The sequence below is a fragment of the Apus apus genome, chromosome 2 (assembly GCF_020740795.1).
Source record: "Apus apus isolate bApuApu2 chromosome 2, bApuApu2.pri.cur, whole genome shotgun sequence".
Lineage (NCBI taxonomy): Eukaryota > Metazoa > Chordata > Aves > Apodiformes > Apodidae > Apus > Apus apus.
The window spans coordinates 57,749,914-57,771,071 of record NC_067283.1 but is presented as its reverse complement, the minus strand read 5'-3'; the positions used below and the strand labels follow the sequence as shown (position 1 = coordinate 57,771,071).

The window sequence follows — 21,158 nt, the reverse complement described above, 5'->3', positions numbered from 1 at the left end:
TCACCAATCTGACAGCCTTTTATGGTGGCATAATTAGATGGATAGATGAGGGGAGGGCAGTTGATGTGGTCTACCTCTGCTTCAGCAAGGCTTTTGACACTGTCTTCCATGGAATCCTTACAAACAAACTGGCTAAGTGTGGATTGGATGATTGGGTAGTGAGATGGACTGGGAACTGACTGAAGGACAGAGCCCAGAGAGTTGTACTCAGTGAGGCTGAGTCCAGCGGGAGGCTTGCGACTAGTGGCGTCCCCCAGGGGTTAGTACTGGGTCTAGTCCTATTCAGTATAGTCACTGATGACCTAGACTCGACTGAATCCTCAGCAAATTTGCTGGTGATGCAAAACTAGGTGGATTGGCTGACACATCAGAAGGCTGTGCTGCCATTCAGCATGACCTGGACAGGCTGGAGAGCTGAGCGTTATTGAACTGAGAAGTTCAATAACGGCAAGTGTGGAGTACTCCATCTCAGGAAGAACAATCCCATGAACCAAACAGTAAAATTTAGGGGGTGACTTACTGGAAAGCAGCTCTGGGGAAAGAGAACTGGGAGACGTGGTGCACAACAGGCTGACCATGAGCAAACAATGAGCCCTCACAGCCAAGAGGGCTAGTAACATCCTGGGGTGCATTAAGAAAAGCGTGGCCAGCAGGCCAAGGGAGGTCATCCTCCCTCTCTATGCTGCTTTGGTGAATCCTCACCTGGAGTACTATGTGCAGTTCTGGGCTCCCTGGTTCAAGAAGGACAAGGAACTACTGAAGAGTCCAGAACTGTCCCAGTAAGATGATTAAGGGGCTAGAGCATCTGCCCTATGAGGAAAAGCAAAGAGAGCTGGGTCTGTTTAGCTTAGAGAAAAGGAGGCTGAGGAGGGATCTCATCAATGTTTATAAATATCTAAAAGGTGGGTGTCAGGAGGATGGGGACAAAGGCTTCTCAGTCGTGTCCAGTGACAGAACAAGGGGGTAAAAGTCACAAACTAGTACAGAGGAGGTTTAACCTGAATATGAGAAAATACTTTACTCTGAGGGTGACAGAGCACTGGAACAGGCTGCCCAGGGAGGTAATGGAGACTCCATCCCTGAGGACATTCAAAACCCACCTGGACGTGCTCCTGTGTAATCTGCTCTAGGGGATCCTGCTCTAGCAGAGAGTTGAACTAGATGATCTTCAGAAGTCTCTTCCAACCCCTACCATTCTGTGAAAATAGCAGTAAGGACCATGCAGCAATGCCAGAGGCAGCTAAGTCTTATAGTCTGTGCATCCAGGAGGATAATCCCTTTATCGTTTCTGTGAGAGATTAGATTGAAGGACTAAGCATTAGAGCATAATGCAACTGGGAAAAATAAACAGATGGCCGCTCTTGCCAATTTTTGCAAATTAACACAGAGAAAACCTTCATGCCTCGGTGAGTGAGGGTCACATAGTTCCTCATTTGGAGACTGAACTGCAAAGACATCTGTCACTCACTCTCTGCGCATCACTTACACGCTCCTTAGAGTCTCTCCACAAGCCCTGACTTATTCTGGAACCTGCTTGAATAGCACAGTAATAAAAGCACATTATTATACAAGTCCAACTAACTACTACAGCACCTCACTCTCCAACAAAAACAGGGAACATTATTGTACAACAAAAGGATGTATTCAAGGTAACATTTATACTTCATCCAGGGGGAATTCTAGAAACATGGATTCCTAGAAAAGTTAACTTTAGCATAAAATTAATTTATTTTACACAGAAAGAAAAGAAACAGCACAACATGTGTCACTCACCTCTGCAGGAAACACCTTGGCTATCAATTACTTGTTTGCAGATTCCACAAATTTTGGATATCTTAAAAGACTTGGTTTTGAAGGTGTGAGACCTTGAAGCTGTTTCTGGAGGCTGGAAGCAAGGGAAATAACATCAGACCTTCCCTCAGCATTTGAGTCATACTTTGACCTGGCATATAGATAACTTAAAATTAAATGTAACAGTAGTGTGTCAGTTGTGTAGTAGTAGTAGATTAAAGTGCTCTCTCTCTCATCCTCATTCAATAACAAACGCTTTCCTTCCACTGTGAAGTACAGGAAGCAACAGTGTGAGGAACTTCTTGCATATCGGGACACAGACCCTGCATGACATCTGGTATCATAACTTCATAATTCACTATGACTTATCTTTTAAGAGGAAATACAGGATATCTCTATTATATGAACCAACAGTCTTCTGACCTAAGGTCTTATCTACATAAAAACTTGCTTTGGTACAGCCCAACCTGATTAAAAATAACAGTAAGTAATGCTCTAACACAGTAGCCGGTTTAACCCATGTGGTGCAGAAGGCAGCTTGAGCTTTTTATTTAATACAGGAAAAGCATCCATGCAAGCTGATTTGGGCACAGATTCGTATCTTTAAAATCACTTTTCGTTTCTTTCCTGCATAAGAAAAGCACACTAGTTTAAAGTAACATTATTTCCACAGTGTGTCACAGGTAACTAAAAGATCACGTTAAAATGTAACACAATAATTAAATTTCTAACTGGGGACACAACTGCAAAAGTCAATACATGATGGACATTATATGGCTTCTATATAGGAAACATTCAGGCAACACAAGAGAGTGGACTACCAAAAGCATATTGACTGAGTCTGTGTCTCCTCTGGAAGGGTATAAAACATTGTTCACTTTCACTACTTTTTTTTGGAAGTATCAGTTACCTATTCAAAAACAACAGTGTATTTTGCCAGACCATGAAAACCCCAAATGATGTGTCACATTCCTCATGTACATTTCACATTTGCACCTCACTGTCCTTAAATTCAGTACGGCAAACAGGCTTGCATTCAACACTTCAACACATGCAGTGAGCTTTAGCAGCTCAAGAGTCTACAAGCAGAAAGCCGTCCCTCCGCACTCAGGCCACCGCAGCACCAGGCTTCCACTTATACACCTGATGAGAAAGTTTTCCAGCATGGTGCACAAGTCTGTGGCAATAAGGTAATACGAGATTTATTTGTGGCTTTGAGCAATTCAACATAAAGCTCTAGGCAAAATGTTTACTGTCTCAAAAATGTCTACAGCACAGGTGCTCAGCAGGCGCAAGAGTTATAGAAATTGATGTCACCTTCCACGTACTGCCTCCACATGGGCCTACCCAAAATTCCAGAGGAGCGTGGTGATGACTGACCACCTTGAGCAGGACTGGGTGCTCAGAGGCCATGCTCACCAATGAGGACGCACAGTCAGCCTGATCTTAATAGCTTCAAGAAAGATTGTTGGTCTCACTCACAGTGTAAAGTCATGATAACTAGCATACTGCCATAAACATCATGACAGAAGTAACTTAGGCTGAAAGAATAAAACACAGGCTGGACTCTTGGGTCTCTTTGCACAGATTAAGTGTATTAATCAGTAGAAATTAGTTAGAGATATAGCAGAGCAGCCTACGTTCCTAAAAAGGCTGAAGCAGGGGATGAAACATTTGAGAAATAAATTTGAATTGTAAGTACAATGCTTCACTAGACACTTTGATCACTGACTGTAGAAGCTAAAATCGCAAATTCCCCTGTATACCACACTGATGATATTATCATGGCATTACTTAGGATTAAATCAAAATATACGAGAATTATTAATCATATTATTAGTAAATTGTAAGGAAAAAAACAGCTGAACTCAGCATTATGTAAGAACATACTTGATGGCAAACATCCAATTTATTATTTTCAAAAAATCTGTCATGATTAGGTTTTTTGTGTTTTGGGAGATGTTTTTGAAGAGACACATCTAGGAGGAAGGAGAAGTGTCATAACATCAGGGTAGCTTCATTAATCTGACATGAGGAGGTTCTGCATCTTAATGGGTTCAGGCATTGTGCCCAAAGAGCTGAGAGTCCCTCATCTACACAGTCTCTTCTGTGTTAAGGAAAAAAAATAAATAATAAAAAAAAATATTAAAAAAATTCAGCAATGCCATCATCTCTACTGGTTGCTGCATTTCCTTTATTTCCTTTGCTTTGTAGATACATAGTCAAAACCCAGAATTCTCATTTTAGATTTTATCTGCTGTTCTTTCCTTAAGAGCTCTACTTCTGTGTGAAGTCTTTAGGACATGTCTGCAGCTCTCTGAAAAGGACAGTTTTGCAGTGCTTGCAGTTTTGAGGAATTTAATGGATAAACTCCACAGAAAGTTTTTTCTGTACCTAGGCCAGCTTCTTCTTATTTCTTACCTCTCAAACACTTCTTCACAAGCTACAATGCTTGCACCACTACAAAGCAAGACAAGTGTCATGAGAACTCACTTCTTAGATACTGGAATTCAGTGTAAGTCAGCCTTGACATTAACTGATCTACTAGTCAATCTATTTCATTTGTAATGTAAATATCAAATAATTATAAGCAATAAATAAGTAATTTTGGAAATGTTTTACAATGCAGCCTTTGCATCCTCATTTTAAAAATGTGCACTTTTTGTTCATTGTTTTTTATTTTAAGTAAATTCTACTATGAGCTCTCTAAGCAATTCAGTTAAATTCTTCATTTAGAAGACTCAGTATGCACAGTCATTTATACAACAACTCTGTATAATCTACTGTGAAACTTAGAGGAGCCTAGATGAAAGTTTCTTTGTTGTCACCTCATACAGCTTTTGCTGTTCTCCACTAGGGAAAATGCCAAGGAAACACCCCTCTCACCCCGAAGGAAAAAAAAAAAAAAAAAAAAAGAAGGAAAGTAATCATGGCAGGCAGCAAACAATGCTGTTTTCATTAGGCTTAAGACTGGAATTCAAACTGTATGCAGTTGTTAGGAGCAAAAAATGGAAGAAAACAGTGCAGAACCACAGATGACGGACAGAGTTTCTGCCCAAGGAAGAGACCATAATTACATCTGGTCTCAATGACTGGAATTGCAAAACTCTTTTGTTTACCACACAAGGAAGTATTTTTGGTCATGCCCTTCTCTCTACAGCACACAGAAATATAATGAAGCTGGAAGTTTACGCAGGACACATCAATATAACACAGCAGACTGTGTAACCATTTACACGGGCATTTGCAGCTACGATAGATTACAAATATTCTGAGCCCTTTCATTACGTAGCAACATCCTTACCACCACCAGACAAAAAAGTCATAGCAACTCTTTCAAAGATTTTTCAGACACGATGTTTTGAGAAGAGACTAGCAATTTACAGGGGAAAAAAAAAAAAAAAAAACCACAAAAAAACAACCAAACAAACAAACCCACCACAAACCCACACAACACCAACACCCCAAAACAAAAAGTAGATTTCAATTAAGCCAGTACAGACTAAAGCACTCAAGATGAACAACTTGATTGTTGATTTTTGGCAAGACTGATACAGCAATTCCTTCTTGTCAGAGACTTAACACTGGTTCATTACATCTATGGAAAAGGCATTCATAATGCTATTCCCAAATACATTGTACATCATAATAGTTAATTATTTCATAAAGTACAAAACCCAGCAACTCCATGTTTCCAACATGTAGACTGCAATTGTGATAAAGGTTCATTTAAAAAAAAAAATAATCACTGGGCTTTGATCTTTTGTCAAAGAATCAAGCAAATACTGTAAAATTAAATCTTCAAGTGTATAATTACATTCACATAGATATAAGCTCAATTTTAAAAAGATAATCAAGCTTAGCTGATTATTACTTCTACAGAATCAGTTCCCTCCAAAATCATCCATGCAATAACTAAATTATATTTATCAGGAAATACAAACCTCAAATAATTAAACGTTTTAATTAAAGTATGTGGAAGAAAAAAAGCCAAAAACTGTTAGCATATTATTACTCGATATCCAAAACTTGTAACATTTCATGTCATATATTCCAGCTAAGACAAAATTATAACCATAGATTTCCCTATGTCAGACTCTATTATTGCTGAATTTTACACGGCCCATAAAAACACTCTTCATACAGCAAAATCGTATACAGCAAAGGTAAGTTTTGTTCACCTCTTGCCCATGGCCACGCAAATATGATCCAGTCCTATCTTCCCTGTCTTCTTTCTAAATAACTTAGCAACCAACACTGCAAATTTTTGGGACTCTCTTAGCGCATTCTTCTACTGTCAAAGACAGCTTTAAATCCACAGGCTGATAAAATGTTTGTGGTTATTATTATTTCAAACACAAGGAGGAAGGGATGTATTGGCAGAATTTTTTTATTTTACCATTTTTCATGGTCAACAGAAATGCCCATAAGGGATGTCCAAAAGAAAATAAAAATAAGGGATGACTGAAAGCAGCCTTCATGAAAAGGCTGAGCCCCACTTGAAAAATTTTAGCAAAACTAAGCCATAGATCTATTTCTGTAAGATTGGTTCAAAAATAAATCACATGACAAAAGAAAAAAAAAAAAAAACACACCAAAAAACAACACAGCCAGCTGAGGGGAATACCAGACAACACACCACCTTTTAGGTGACAGCACATGGAAATTTTGCTTAGGAAAAAATATCTCATTGAACCAGTAATGAGTAAAAAGTTCATGTCAAGGGGAAAAAAAATCCTGTGATCTGGTAGTACAAAACTGCCTTACTCTAGGAGCATAAGGGGTCAAAGAATAATGGAAAATTACAGAAAAATAGTACCTTTCTTCCCCCCTTATTTAAAATATTTGGTGTTCTAATTTCAAGCAAAGCCTTTGTAATGTCTCAGACAAAAGAAATCAGAGGTCTTACTGTTTTCATAAGAAATCTTCCCTAGGTACCAGGGTTTCAAAGCTACAAACTTTTCCAAAATAAAACTGAAAGAAAATCTCTGTCCAAAAAACCTTACAGGACTTATATGTAGACTTAAAGAAAGAGATCAGATAAACAAAGCACCTACATTCAAGCTTTACTCAGTGCACCAACAGCCAATGGCAGAAAATACAGCTCAAAATATATGGTATGTCTTACTTGGTCAGCATAGGAAGCCCTGCCCCTTGTGTCCCGCTTCCTCCATATGCTGCAAGGTCCAACCCTGACCCCATCCTCTTAGTATCTGTTAATGGACTTGTTTTCCACTAGATTTGTCAAACTCTACTTTGAACATGCTGGTACTGTCTGCCCAAAGACATTCTGCACCAGCAAGTTACAAAAGGTCATACTTTCCCTTAATTGAAGAACATTCATTTGTTAATTTTAAAGTAAATTCCCACCAGTTCAGGATAGTCCTTAGTTTCTGCACTGTGGGACTGCATGACTAGCTCTAACTCAGCTTACTCACCATCTTTATGTTTTTGTAAAACCTGAATCATATTCCCCCTAAACTTTCAAGTTTCCAAAATGAAGAGTCCCAGCCTTTTCAGACTCTTCCCAATGTCCATTTATGGTCATCCCTTTCTGGACATGCTCTCACTGTACCATTTTTATTATTATGTCTCAGCATGTATGTTTCAACTTTCCAAGTTAACTGAAAACGACAGATTCATTCCACCCTCTTCAACTCACACAGCTAAATGCATAGCACTAGATCTAGACTTCCAGGTATAGCTGCGTCTCATTCCAGCTGCCAGAAAAAAAAAAAAATGTATTGGTCATGAAAGGGGACTCTCTTAACTATGGTTCTCACATACAAAGCTCTCTCACTTCCTGCTCTGAATAAAAAAGTTAAAAGCCTGACAGACATAAGGCAGCAGAAAATGCAATAGAGAAGCAGCAGCACAAATCTAGTCTGCTACAGGGTTCTGGAACAGGGGTCTGAAGCCTCATTCAACCTAGCAAATGACCTGCCCAGAGGGAGCTATGACCAAAAATAACTTCACTGCTCTCTAACAAGAGACAGGACCTATGTCTTGTGTATTATTCATTCACGCCACATATATTTACATTGTCATTTTCAGAAAGTTCACCATGGAAGAGGTCTTTCATCTAGATTATCAACTGCATGCCCACTTCTCAAAGTTTTAAATTCTTGAGACAAAGCAGTATCAACTGTCTTTGCAAGACAGTTTCTACAGGATGCAGAGGTAAAATACGTATAGAATCATAGAATATGTGGGGTTGGAAGGGACATTTAAAGGTAATCTAGTCCAGCCCCCCCTGCAGTGCACACAAACCTTTTTGACTAGATCAGCCTCATCAAGCTGACCTTCAGTGTCTCCAGGGACAGGGCCCGACCACCTCTTTGGGCAACCCATTCCAGTGTTTCACCATCTTCATAGTAAAGAGCTTCTTCCTGATATCCAATCTAAATTTCCCCTTACGATCTGCCTGAGATTTCAGAAAACAGTAGGTCCAGATCTTCCTAGAGATGGATGACACTTGTTGAAGGTCCGAATGCATACCCAACAGCAGCACTGATACTGCTTCCAGCAGGAGGCAGGCAGAGTGGCACACCTGCGGGAGAAAGGCAACAAGGCTGCCTTTCTCCAGTCAAATCCCTACTGTGCTCCTTCAGCCAAATATGCCTACGAATTGGTCACCTGCAGACAGCAATGGTTCCTCCCCTCCCACCAGGAACAAATGGGGGGCCTGTGTGTGTCCTCACTCTTAATGTAAAATAGCAGCAGCTCTCACATTTTTCCACTTCTTCAGTTGTTTGCATTTTTGTTTCAACCCCTTCATTTTTCCCCTGCACCTGAATCTGTATTGGTGGAAAAGCAATAAGGAGACAGATGGGAAGTCCATGAGGACAAACATTACTCCAGGCACTGGAAAACTCATCTTTTCCATCTTCATCTCATTGGAAAATGAACACTTTGTTCTGTGTGGGAAAATACAAGGAACACCTGAAAGCAGAAAAGGATTATGTGCATCATGAAAGCTCAGTGTTCGACTTTTTTTTGCTAAATGAACTGGCCTTGACACCTGAGGCTACAACACTGTTCTTATTACATGAAGGTTCAAACTCCCACATAATCAAAGCAAGATATCTAAAGACTAGAATTCACATATTTAAGCAATAAGGAGGAAATGCTGGTTTTTATGACATCTGGTTTATCTTCTGTTCACAAAAAAAAAGTCAAAGGCCATAACAAAAATAAAAATTCAGAGTCATCAGGTGTCTAACTCTTCAAACGGTGACAGTTTATTTTCTTTTAAATCATCTTCACCTAGAATCTCTAATCAAACCTCTTCCCACTGCAGGTGAATTCTTGCACGTACACAAACACATCAAGCAAAGCACATGCTTCTGTGTATAAGACCTCACTAACAAACCTGTTTACAAAAGCAGAAAATGCACAAAGGACTGCAGCAATGTCCAACCTAACCCTCCGATGATATGAAGCACTTAGACACAATATACATGTACATTTCTCCACATCGAGGAGATCGACTCCAGTGCAGGTAAGCCCTCACTGGGGGCGAGATTCGCGGCTAAAAAGGCCGGCTAAAGCCTCCTTTTGGAGCTTTCGGGAGAGCGGCTAACCTGTGCCCAGTGCCGGCAGCTTGTGGGCGGGCTGCAGCGGAGGCTTCTGCACTCATAAAAAGCTGCCTCAGGGAGCGCAGGGAACAGGGCGCGGCGTGGCAGTTTGCTCAGGCAGGTCGTGCTGGGAGGGCTCTTCCTTTAAAGGGCTCAGCTCCAAGGTAGTCTGCACGGGTCAAGGGTGCTCATCTTAACTACCAAGGCAAAATGGTGAGCACTCGGCAGAGAGCAAAGGCCGCAGCTCCGGCTGGGGGTTCTACACCATCCACTCTGGTGGCAACTGATGCCTTGACTCGTACAGAGCTGCTGAGGGGAGAGGTGGCTGTACAGACTGTACAGACTGCAGGCTGTGGGAAGTGCCTGCACCTCTTGCATGGGGCAGGACTAAGTGGGAAACAGTCATGCATAGGGTGTGCCCAGGTAGAGGACCTCCTGCAGCAGGTGGCCGAGCTGAGGGAAACTGTGAAAAGGCTGGGTATCATCAGGGAGGTAGAAAAGGACAGAGATAGCAGGATCCAGCCCAGGCTGCACTGAAACCACAGCCCGTGGTCACACAGCCAATAAAGGCCCCACCAGCACGCAGAGAAAGGAGGGAGCCAAGAAAGAAGAAGAATGGAAGATTCCAAAGATAAAAACAGCAGGAAGAAGCGCTTCACACAAAATCCAAGGTGCCCCTGCAAAACTGCTACACGGATCTCCAGACTGGACAGGAAGAAAGCCAGGTGGCATCAGGCAAGTTGCTGGAGCCAAACAAGACAGTCCAACTACCTCAGCATATATTGACAAGTGCAAACAAGAGGAAGCAACAGGTGATAGTGACAAGAGATGCTCGTCTGAGAGGCACAGAGACACTGATCTGCCAACCAGACCAGCTCTCTAGAGAGGTCTGTTGCTTGCCAAGGGCTCACATAGGGGACATCACTGAAAGACTACCTAAACTTGTACATCTCACTGACTATTACTCACTCCTGCTGTTTCATGTGGGTTCCAATGATACAAACAGGAGCACTCTGAAGACTATGAAGAAGGATTACAGAGCCCTGAGAGCAGCAGCGCAGGACTCGGGAGCACAGATACTATTTTCATCTATCCTCCCAGAGAACGGGCTTGAAAGGGTAAATCACATTGGGAAAATCAAGAAACAGTTACAGGAGTGGTGCCACAGCCAGGGCTTTGGTTTCCTAGACCATGGGACTCGCTTTGAGAAACCTGGTCTGCTGGGGGCTGATGTGGTTCATCTTTCAGGGAAAGGGGTGAGTATCTTTGGCAATAGGCTTGCCAATCTGGTAAGGAGGGCTTTAAACTAGAGTTGCTAGAGGAGGGTATCCTCAATGCATCCCACTGCCACCACTTTGAGGCCAATGCCACTAATAGATGCCCTGGGCCTGGAGAAGGATCACAGGCCAGCAGGAGAATACCTGTAATGAAGGATAATGGCATCCCAGACAGTGAGGCAGATTCAGCAGGGGCCCAACTTAAATGCCTCTATGCAAATGCAGGTAGCTTGGGAAATAAGCAGAAGCTGCAAATGTGTGCAAGCCTACCAGGCTATGATGTTATTGGCATCACTAAGATGTAGTGAGACGACTCCTGTGACTGAAACATGGCAACAGATGGATATAAACTCTTTAGAGTTGTAAACTCTTTAGGGACAGGCAAGGGAGAAGAGGAGGGAGTGTCATCCTCTACAAAAACCAGCTGGAGTCCCTGGAGCTCCACCTGGGGATAAATGAGGAGCTGACATAGAGCTTATGGGTCAGGGTTAATGGGAAGAGTGGGGTTGGTGATACAACAGTGGGAGTCTGCTACAGGCCACCTGACCAGGATGATGGAGCAGATAAGGCCCTCTACAGCCTGATAGGTGCAGCTTCCCATTCACAGGCCACAACAACACAAAAAGGCATCAAGCAATCTAGGAAGTTCCTGGAATGCATTGATGACAATTTCCTCCTCCAAATGGTAGAGGAACCAACAAGAAAAGGTGCTATGCTGGACCTTGTTCCCACCAACAAGGATGGCCTGGTGGACAACATGAAGCTTAAGGGCGGCCTTGACTGCAGTGACCATGAAATCACGGAATTCAGGATGTGAAGAGTAACAAGGAGGGCCCACAGCAAACTTACTACTCTGGACTTCAGGAGAGCAGATATCAGCCTCTTCAGGCATCTGCTTGGTAGGATATCATAGCATAAAATCCTGGATGGGAGAGGAGCTCAAGAAAGCTGGTTGACATTCAAAGATTATCTCCTCCAAGCCCAGGAGCAATGCATCCCAAGAAAGAAGAAGGCAGGCAAAGATGCCAGGAGACCTGCATGGACAAACAAAGAGCTCCTGGACACTCTTAAACAAACAAAAAAGTCTTCATAGGGTAGAAGCACAGACAGGTAGCCTGGAAGCAATACAAAAAAGTTGTCTGAGAAGCCAGGGTCAGGTTAGGAAAGCTAAAGACCAGGTAAAATTAAACCTGGCCAGGGCCATCGAGAGTATAAGAAGGGTTTCTACAGGTACATCAGTGATAAGAGGCAAAACAGGGAAAATGTGGGCCCTCTGCAGAAGTAAACAGGAGACTCTGACACGCAGGATATGAAGAAGGCTGAGGTACTGAACAACTGTTTTGCCTCAGTCTTCACCGTTAAGGGCTCTGGCCACACCGTCCAGGTCACAGAAGGCAGAGGCAGAGACTGGAAAAAGGAAGATCTTCCACTGTAGAAGAGCAGGTTTGAGACCATCTAAAGACCCTGAAAGTGCACTAATCTGTGGGACTTGACAAGATCCATCTACAGCTCCCAAGGGAGCTGGCAGATGAAGTTGCAACGCCACTCTCCATCAGATTTGAAGTCATGGCAGTCTGGTGAAGTTCTCACTGACTGGAAAAGGGTAAAAAGACCAGTGACAAGTGGCGTTCCTCAGAGGTCAGTACTGGGACTGATACTGCTTAATATCTTCGTTGGTGACATGGACAGTGGGATCAAGTCCACTCTTAGCATGTTTGCTGACGACACCAAGTGGTGTGCTTTGGTCAACACTGGAGGGAAGTGATGCCATCTAGAGGGACCTTAGTAGGCTTGACTGAAACCATGCCAACCTGGTCAAGCTCAACAAGGCCAGGTGCAAGGTCCTGCACCTGGGTTGGGGCAACAGTAAGTACAAATACAGGTTGGGTGGAGAATGGATTGTGAACAGCCTTGAGGAGAGATACCTGGTGGTGTTGGTCAATAAAAAGCTCAACATGATTCAGCAAGGTGCACTCACAGACCAGAAAGCCAACCGCATCCTGGGCTGCATCAAAAGAAGTGTGGCCAGCAGGTCAAGGGAGGTGATTCCGCTCCCCTGCTCCGCACTCGTGAGACCCCACCTGGAGTACTGTGTCCGGTTCTGGAGACCTGAACACAGGAAGGACATAGAGCTCTTGGAGCAAGTCCAGAAGAGGGCCACAAAGATCAGAGGGCTGAAGCACCTCTCCTGTGAAGACAGGCTGAGAGAGTTAGGGCTGTTCAGCCTGGAGAAGAGAAGGCTCTTGAGGAGTCCCTACAGCATCCTTCCAGCACTTGAAGAGGCTACAGGAAAGCTGGGGAGGGGCTTTTCACCAGGGTGTGTAGTGATAGAAGAAGGGGTAATGATTTTAAACTGGAAGAGGGGAGATTTAGGTTAGACATCAGGAATAAATTCTTTACTGTTAGGGTGGTGAGACACTGGAACACACTGCCCAGGAAGGTTGGGGATGCCCCCTTCCTGGAGGTGTTCAAGGCCAGGTTGGATGGAGCTTTGAGCAACCTGGTTTGGTGGAAGGTGTACCTGCCCATGCAGGGGGTTTGAAATTAGATGATCTTCTAGGTCCCTTCCAACCCAAGCCATTCTATGACTTTATGGTTTAGCAGCTACTGGAAGCATGCACACTGAAAGTCCACATATCAAGGAAATACCAGTCAGGATCCGCCTTCTGCTACTTGAGGTTGTAACACAGTGCTGTTACAGTAAATAATACACTTTACAAGTCTGCAGGAAAATCTCATTAAAGGTCATTCAGTAGGATGGAAAAACTAACCTCAGTTTCCTCCTGTCCCCATACACATCTTTATTTAACTACTTTATTTCAACCTAGGCTATCAGTGTGGCTCTTGGAACCTCCTGACACAGACAATATTAACGACTCTGTGAAAACTACATGGCCATCATAATTTGAAAGGCTACATTTACACTGAGGGAATGGAGTGCAGATGTGCATCTGTGGCCAGAATGTCTCCACTCAACACCTGTGTTCCTCAGCCCAAAGTATGTACCTCAATTTATTCCTCTAGGCCAGAAGCAATGGTATTCTAAACAATTCTGGTTCAGTATCTTAACAGCTCTAGTTAAACATGCAACCCCATACAGATTACCATCTGCACTAATGACAGTACCAAATATGGAAAACAGCACCCTTGTGTGTATGACTGGAATTAAGTCCTTTACTATTTCTGCTTTTTATAAAGTTGTCTTACTTGACATAGTTAAAACTGCTCCAATCAGTAATCTGAAATAATTATCGTTTACATAACAACTTAAAATATGCACATTTTCTGCACTTCATTAAACCCGAGCATCCAGAATTTTTAGCTTACAAAATTTTGTATTCAGTAACTTCAGAATTGGAGGAGAACACAATGTGCACTTTTTGTTACAACTTTCTTTAATAACATCTGCTTTCACTTTTTTGCTGCTATTTTACTGAGGCTTTGCTGCCGTTTGGTTGGTTGTTTTTTTCTCCATCAAGTTATAATCAATTGTTTTCAGGAAATAGAACCAAGCTAACATCACACAGACTTATCTAAAAACTTACCAAAAAAACTTTTTATAGGGTAATATAAGTGGCCATCCAAAAAACAGAATTGTTTACTAAGCAATCCTGCTCCAGGATATAATTTCCTTACTTTCATCAGACAGCAGACAACTTGTGGTTAGCTATTTATTTTTCTGTTTTTCCTGGTGTTCCTGTGTGGTCTTGTCAGACGAGTCTATGAGAACACAAGCCGATGAAAAACACATTACTTGTAAGTGTAGATTTTGCATACCTTCTTTGTATTTTTCCCTGATATTGCAAGATTTAGTCACGCTGACCACCCTGAACACCTCTCAGAGTGTTTATCATGTGAGAACAGTACACTAAATCAGAAAGTCTCAATATTCCCTTCTTGCTACTAGCTACAGAAAATATTGTAGAGTCAGCACTCATCTAAGCCCTAACTGGCAAATCAGAGAAAACTTTGAGAGAGGAAAGGCTAGCAGTCCATAGGTTTGCATTTTTACTGAACAACAATAATCACACACACAGAAAAAGAAAAAAAACAACCCCAAACACACAAAGAACAAAAACCCAAGCGGAAGTGTCAAAACTTCCTAGTTAAGACTAGCATTTCTATTACAACATGACTTTCATGACGCACAACTACCTAAAATATGCTAAGGAGGAATTCAAGGTTAACATGACAGAAACACATACACCATTGACTGCAATAAACAACAAAATAAGGCTCCTTTTCTAATCCTTGCACTGCTTCCACCTCTAACCATCCTTTCCACTCTAGCATCTGAATCAGTAGTATGGAAAACAGGCTGTTCAGGCTCTGGCAGTCATGCCTAGCACAAGATGCAGTTACACTTTTCCATACAGAAAGAGAAAGCACTTGTCATATTTAAGCTTTACCTTTATTTGAGAGAGGAAATTACAGTAAATGTATTAAATTATATAATGCTCAGTTCACTTACACATTCTGATTCATGGCCTGCAGCTCTGACAGTAAGAAAAATTCAACAGCAAAGCATGTAATGTTAAAGAATGCACCTATAGCGAGCTAATTCATACAGTCACAAACAGTCATATAGTTGTCAAGGTCGGAAGGGACCTCTGAAGATCATCTAGTCCAACCCCCTTGCCAGAGCAGAATCACCTAGAGTAGATCAAACAGGAACACATCCAGATGGGATTTGATTGTGTCCAGAGGGAGACTCCACAACTTCTCTGGGCAGCCTCTTGCAGTGCTCTGTTACCTATTTCTGCTGAACCACAGATTTTTATAACAAAAACAATCAAACAAACAAAAAAAGTAGCCAAGTTACCCTTACCTCCACTTTATTATTGTAACCATTTTCAAAGTAACTTAATTTACAGCCTGGAGACAGGATAACACCCTTTTCTGCCTGTCTAAACAGTCTTCACCTTTCCAATTAGCTATTCCCATTCAAACACTAACCTCTAGTAGGAACACAAGGAAATAGTCATCCTGACAAATGACATCAATTCTGGTCACTGACTAGTGCAGGTTGCTACTAACTGGGAGCCCTGTGTGCTCTCACCCAGCCAGGAAAAGATTTGTTGCTACTGGCCTGAGGCTTGGAACTTCAGTTCCTCTCCTCTGCTGTGTGAATGAAAGAGGATAATGTAAAATGGCTTAAGCACAAGGATCACATCCAGCTACAAGATCTAAAGCTCTTGTGGAAATGGAAATCAAACACAATAGACATTTATAAAGTTATCATACAGTGCCTGCTCTGTAGCTGATTAACTTCCTCATTCATTCAAGGACAAATAGTTAACTTATTACATTGAGAAAAATATTTACATAAAATGCAACTGTTACTTAACTGACCTGTTCCTTCCTTGTAGTTCAAAATAACCATTCACTTCAAATTTTCAAATACCTGTCCTGGTTATTTCCCTGGTGCTAAAATCAGGAACTCTTATTACAGTGAGTAAAGAAAAACTCACTAAAGATAAGCTGACATTCATTTTCATGATCATTTTTGAAGACCCAAAGAATCCACTCGAAACCCTAAACTCGTCATTTTAATGACCAGGAAGCTCCACAAACCTTTACTTTTCTTATCAAATACTCTCCAATCTCATCAGTATGACTTCAGAGTTCGCCACTTTCCTCTCTCATCTGCTGCACCAAGGTACCGTTCGTATTAGCACACTGGAAGAGTACTCTGTTCTGTTCCCCTTCTCTTAGTACAATGATAGTTTCCTTTAAAGCATTTCTAATTTTTACTCTATTATAGGTTAGATTTTCTTTCTTGCACTTGCAGAGGATTTAATTCATTATCACAACAGTTACTGCTCCCTCTGCCCCACAGAAAAAAAAGAGAAAAACACTCCTAGAACAGACTCTTCAATTAAGCAAATTTCTAGATCACAGAAAATTAAAAATGTAACAGCCCCATGATATACTTGCCAAAATCTGAAATAATTTCATGGGAATGTACAAAAAAATGTGAGACTAGAGAACACTAATTTCAAAGGCTCATCCTGGTTTGGACATCCAGCTGTTCAAGTATGTTCTTCACTATTACTGAACACATTATGTAGTATATTATCAATGTATCAACCGAAATCAAATAAAACTGCAGATGTATTCACTATCTGCGCATGTTTGTCTGCAGATCTGCTGACAAGGCAGACCTGCAGGCTGGTATTTTTATAATTTTTTTGAAGAAAAGTAAAACTATTGTTTTTTCAAGACTTGAGGTGTATTTCTGAATGTGTAATAATGAACAAGAGGTAATCTTTCAAAGGAAAGCTACCAAGTCTCAGTCTAGCCAAAAGTATTAGCAGGTATTCATCACTCAACAGAACTCACTCAAAATGCCAGGAACAGTCATGTTTTACACTCTTTCAGGATCTTTGATCTGGCCAAGTATTCTTTTTTACAAAGCCACAAGCCATTTGACAAAACCAAGCAGCTAAGAGGAATCAGCAATACTGAAGCACAGGGCAAATACAACCTGCAAACATACAGTTAGCTATTCAAGTTTTGTATGTTGCCTTTAGCATTACATGACTTTCTTTATATAATGCAGTTCAGGGCCGGAAGACATGCAAAATTTTCAGTATGTTTTTATTTTTCAGCCTGACATTGTGTATCAATTTAGCCCTTTCTGCCTCCTTTACAGCAAATGTACAGTTTTCATACCAGAACTCGCTTTTCCACAAACACATAAAACCTTATTGCCCAAACCACAGTCAGAACATACACTGGTCTTCCAAGCCAGAGCAGACACAGGAGAGAGACGGGGGCGGGGGGGAAGAAGAGAGGAGAGCTAACTCTAGCTAACAGAAAAAAAAATTATAATCCTTTAATTTTGCCATTCAAACAAATCTGGTGCCTCCAGCCACAAAGTGCCTAGTGCCTGTGTGCTTGTTCTATTTGTTAGTTTTCATTACACACAAGGCTTCAAGGCAGTAAAATTGTTCACAGGCTGCAACCCTCAGCACCAGAGAAACCACAAGGAATTTACAGATGTAATTAACCTTCCTCCATGTTAAAAGCATTACTTCAGAAACATCAGCATATAAAATAGGTCAAATTGTTGAGGAATGAACATACCTCGGTTTGTCCACCAGCCAACTCTCCAGACGACCTCCTGTCAGCCTGGTTTAAACAAAGGGTTGCTTTAATTAGTGAAATATTACTAACTGACAGGGCAAATTCCAAAAATACTTCACTACAATTAGAAACCTGTTTCCCCCCCCCATTAAAACAATTCTTAAATAGCATTTAGCTCCTCCATGGCCACATGGGTGTGCTCTAAGTATATCCACTTCTCTCTGTACATCAAACAACAGTTAAGTAAGCAACAAAAATGTTTCCCAAAGGATCTAAAAAAGCTTCCCAGTATTATTGCCAGATGATTGAGGCAACATTTCATTTCAGTCATGTTTCAGATCCGACTGGGATTGAAGTTCTTCCAGTCTAGCTCTGCAATGACTTTCAGGGGGAGTAGGGGGGGTGGGGGGAGGGCGGAATGCATAAAGGAAAGCAAAATGCCAAGCAACTGTTCAAATCAGTCTTCAGTTCAGGTTAAGCTCATAGCTTATTACTATACTGACTGTAGTTGTCACCTTCCTCTAGCTGTGATTAATTTTCCGTCTTCAATTTCTAGAAACTGTTCAGTTATTCTTTCACCACCCTGAGAAACCTAACCAAGTGCCCACGAGACCAAACTGTCCCCATACAGACCCTCATGCAGCCACCAGCATGTTGTATTTATGGGTGATAGCAACATGAACTGTGGAAATCAAAATCAAAATTTACTACTGACAGAACAGGTAGTAAGACATCACTACCACTGTAGATCTTTTAAACAAAGAAATATTTTGCAAGCAAACGAAGAGTGGAGATTAGGATTTCTTCCTTAGAAGAAGTGATAAAAATCCTTTGAAGTTAAGCCAAATCAAACTCTGGGATTTAGAAACCTGAGCTACTTTACTCTATACACTCAAGCACTGAATCCTTTCCATGCAAAACATGCACATATACATAAGATATTAATTGTATAATACCTGTACAACAACATACAGATGCCCTTTTTGTTCTTACCGCTTGCACGTACAGACAATGCCTTCAGACTAAATGAAATGTAGAATTTAAGATCTTTCTGTTACTCTGTCTCTTTGAAGGATGGCTGTGTTTAACTGTCTGACTGAATGTGGTTACTGGAGCGCCCTCTGAAAAGGAGAGGACTGCTTATAGACTTCTTGATTTATGTGAGGTATTCCCCAAACATAAGACTCCCTGAACCAAGATGAAGACTTGATTAGTGCAACTTGGAGTTCTAGTTACACCAGTCCCAGGCAGGAAAGGTGATCCTGCAAGGTCAGCTAAGTGAAAATTTCTACCAGAATCAGACTACTTCGAATTTAGGCTTACACTTAAGAGTTGGTCAACTCATGTAATTATTTATAGCAGCTATAATTACAGCCAACATCACCTAGTGTAGCTAATAAACTACAGTAGTGATTCCTTACCCCGTGACCTATGCTATGCCTTCCTCTCCACTGCAGACTGATCTATTTAAACCTAGAAGTATTTCCCTGGAGACAGCAACATGCAGTCATCCTCCAAGGATACCCAAAGATCCCCATATGTGTGAACTCCTTAACATAGTTCTCAAAACACCTCATTTTTGCAGCTATTACACAGTTGTTTCCTTTCACACACTCTCCTTGCTTTAGTCATCAACTTCTTTTGTTCAGGACAGTTTTTAAGAAAGCAATTCTATTATTAGGAACCACTGAACACCCATGTAAAATGTGAGATTTGCTGATTTAGAAAAAAAATTTAAACACTACCACATTACCCATAAAGGTAAAAAGCAAGACCTCTCAGACAAAAAAAAAACAACACACAAACAAAACAAAGAAAAGCAAAAAAAAAAAAAAAAGGCAACAACACACACCCCAACACTTTGGTTTACTTGGTTTTACTCAAATAAACCACCTCCTGCTAGCAGAGGCTCAGCCACCAGCACATGGCAAAAGATCACCTTGAGCTTAGAGTGACTTAATCACTCCCAGAATCTCTTTTAAGAAGGCCTGTGTGAGGTAGGTCAAAGTGTCCTTAGGACTCCAAAGCAGTGAAAGTAAGCCACCAACTACAAAAGTAGAGAGACAGGGAATATTGTGGTATCTAATTACAACTGAGGACAGACTGCAATTGGTCAATCACATTTACGAACGCAATTCTGAGAGATCTTAAAAAAAATCAGAGAGAACTGCAACCTTTCAACCAAAGGTAGCCTATAAAATTTCTAGATATAGATGTATAAGAAACAGAAGGAAAACTCCACTAAATAAATAAAAAAATACTTATGCCAGGACTCTGGCTGTTAGATGCTGCTATTTTCTACCTTGAAGCAGAAATAAAACCTTCACTTATGGTTTAAAATAGCTTTGCAGAGACAAAAAGTTCCAAACAACACACATGCACACAAAAATTTCCAAAGCATTTTCTGCAGTGGGGGAAAAGGTAGACCAAATCTCTTAGCTGCAGGATAAGCACTTAGGCAGAATTCTGAGAAGATCCAGTGTGAAGAAAATCCTGATATTTAAGACATTTGGCTGAGAAATGGCATATTTGGCATATTTGATATCACCAAACCCCTGTCTACTTTCAGATTACTTATATACAATCATTCCTACTTGCATTTAAGATGTCTGAATTTGGAATATACATGAAAAACTAATGACGTCTGTGGAAGTGTTTAACTACTGCAGATTATCAATGAAGAAAACTTTATGAACTCACTGAGGTTTCTACACAGTATCCATGCTTCAGAAGCAACCACACCATTTACACACTGAGGCACAGGGGAGGCTGAGAGCATGACTGAGCAATTTAACTTCCCTTATCCTGCAGAATACAATGTGTTCTGGATGCAAACACAGATGGATTAGTGGACATTTCTTCAAGAATCATAACTTAAGTAAGAGCTGTGTAGTCCTGCTTCCCATCTACATTTTTCTTGCATTCTCTGTCTAGTCTGGTACTCCAGCTCAGCAGAGAAATGTCTTCCTGCAGGCAAGAATGAACAATCTCTCGCCAATTACAGAGCCATGTGTGGGCTATGAGCAATATTCCAAACATAAAAGGAAACAGGGAATTTGCTATCCATAAATTAACAAGCTAAAACAAGCCAACTTGCAGATGGAAAGGATCAAAGTGTCTGTTTGAGTCACCTCAAAATTAATCCCCTCCAGGAATGTTCAACACCTCCCTCCTCCTCCCCACACATGCTATGTCCCCCAAGTTCCTCCCAGAGCAAAAAGTCAAGCTCAAAGAATGCATCTAGCTCTTTTAGATTAATACGATACTCCCCAGAATACACACACCCTCTTTTTCTCTTTGAAAGACTATGTTCTTCTCCCTTCCCCCTCCATCCCCAGACATGCACGTGCACATAGCTGAGAGACTATACCCACTGTCTATCAAACATGACACTATGCTTCACCAAAAAAACAGGTTCAGATTG

The 21,158-nt window shown here is 41.3% G+C and overlaps 1 protein-coding gene across 10 annotated transcripts in view; it reads right to left on the bottom strand.

Moving 5' to 3' along the window:
* Window positions 1–21,158, bottom strand: part of TNS3 (tensin 3) — a 232,520-nt gene that overhangs the window by 155,898 nt on the left and 55,464 nt on the right. For 5 of the 10 annotated variants that reach the window (XM_051612873.1, XM_051612875.1, XM_051612872.1 and 2 more), the window contains exons 2-3: window positions 17,735–17,779; window positions 1,774–1,885 (exon numbers count right to left, since the gene is read on the bottom strand). In XM_051612873.1, the coding sequence (XP_051468833.1) occupies window positions 1,774–1,885; window positions 17,735–17,779 (157 nt within the window). Of the gene's footprint in view, window positions 1–1,773; window positions 1,886–14,281; window positions 14,301–17,734; window positions 17,780–21,158 lie in introns of those variants that run through there. The other 5 variants (XM_051612874.1, XM_051612881.1, XM_051612876.1 and 2 more) reach the window with 4 other exon arrangements.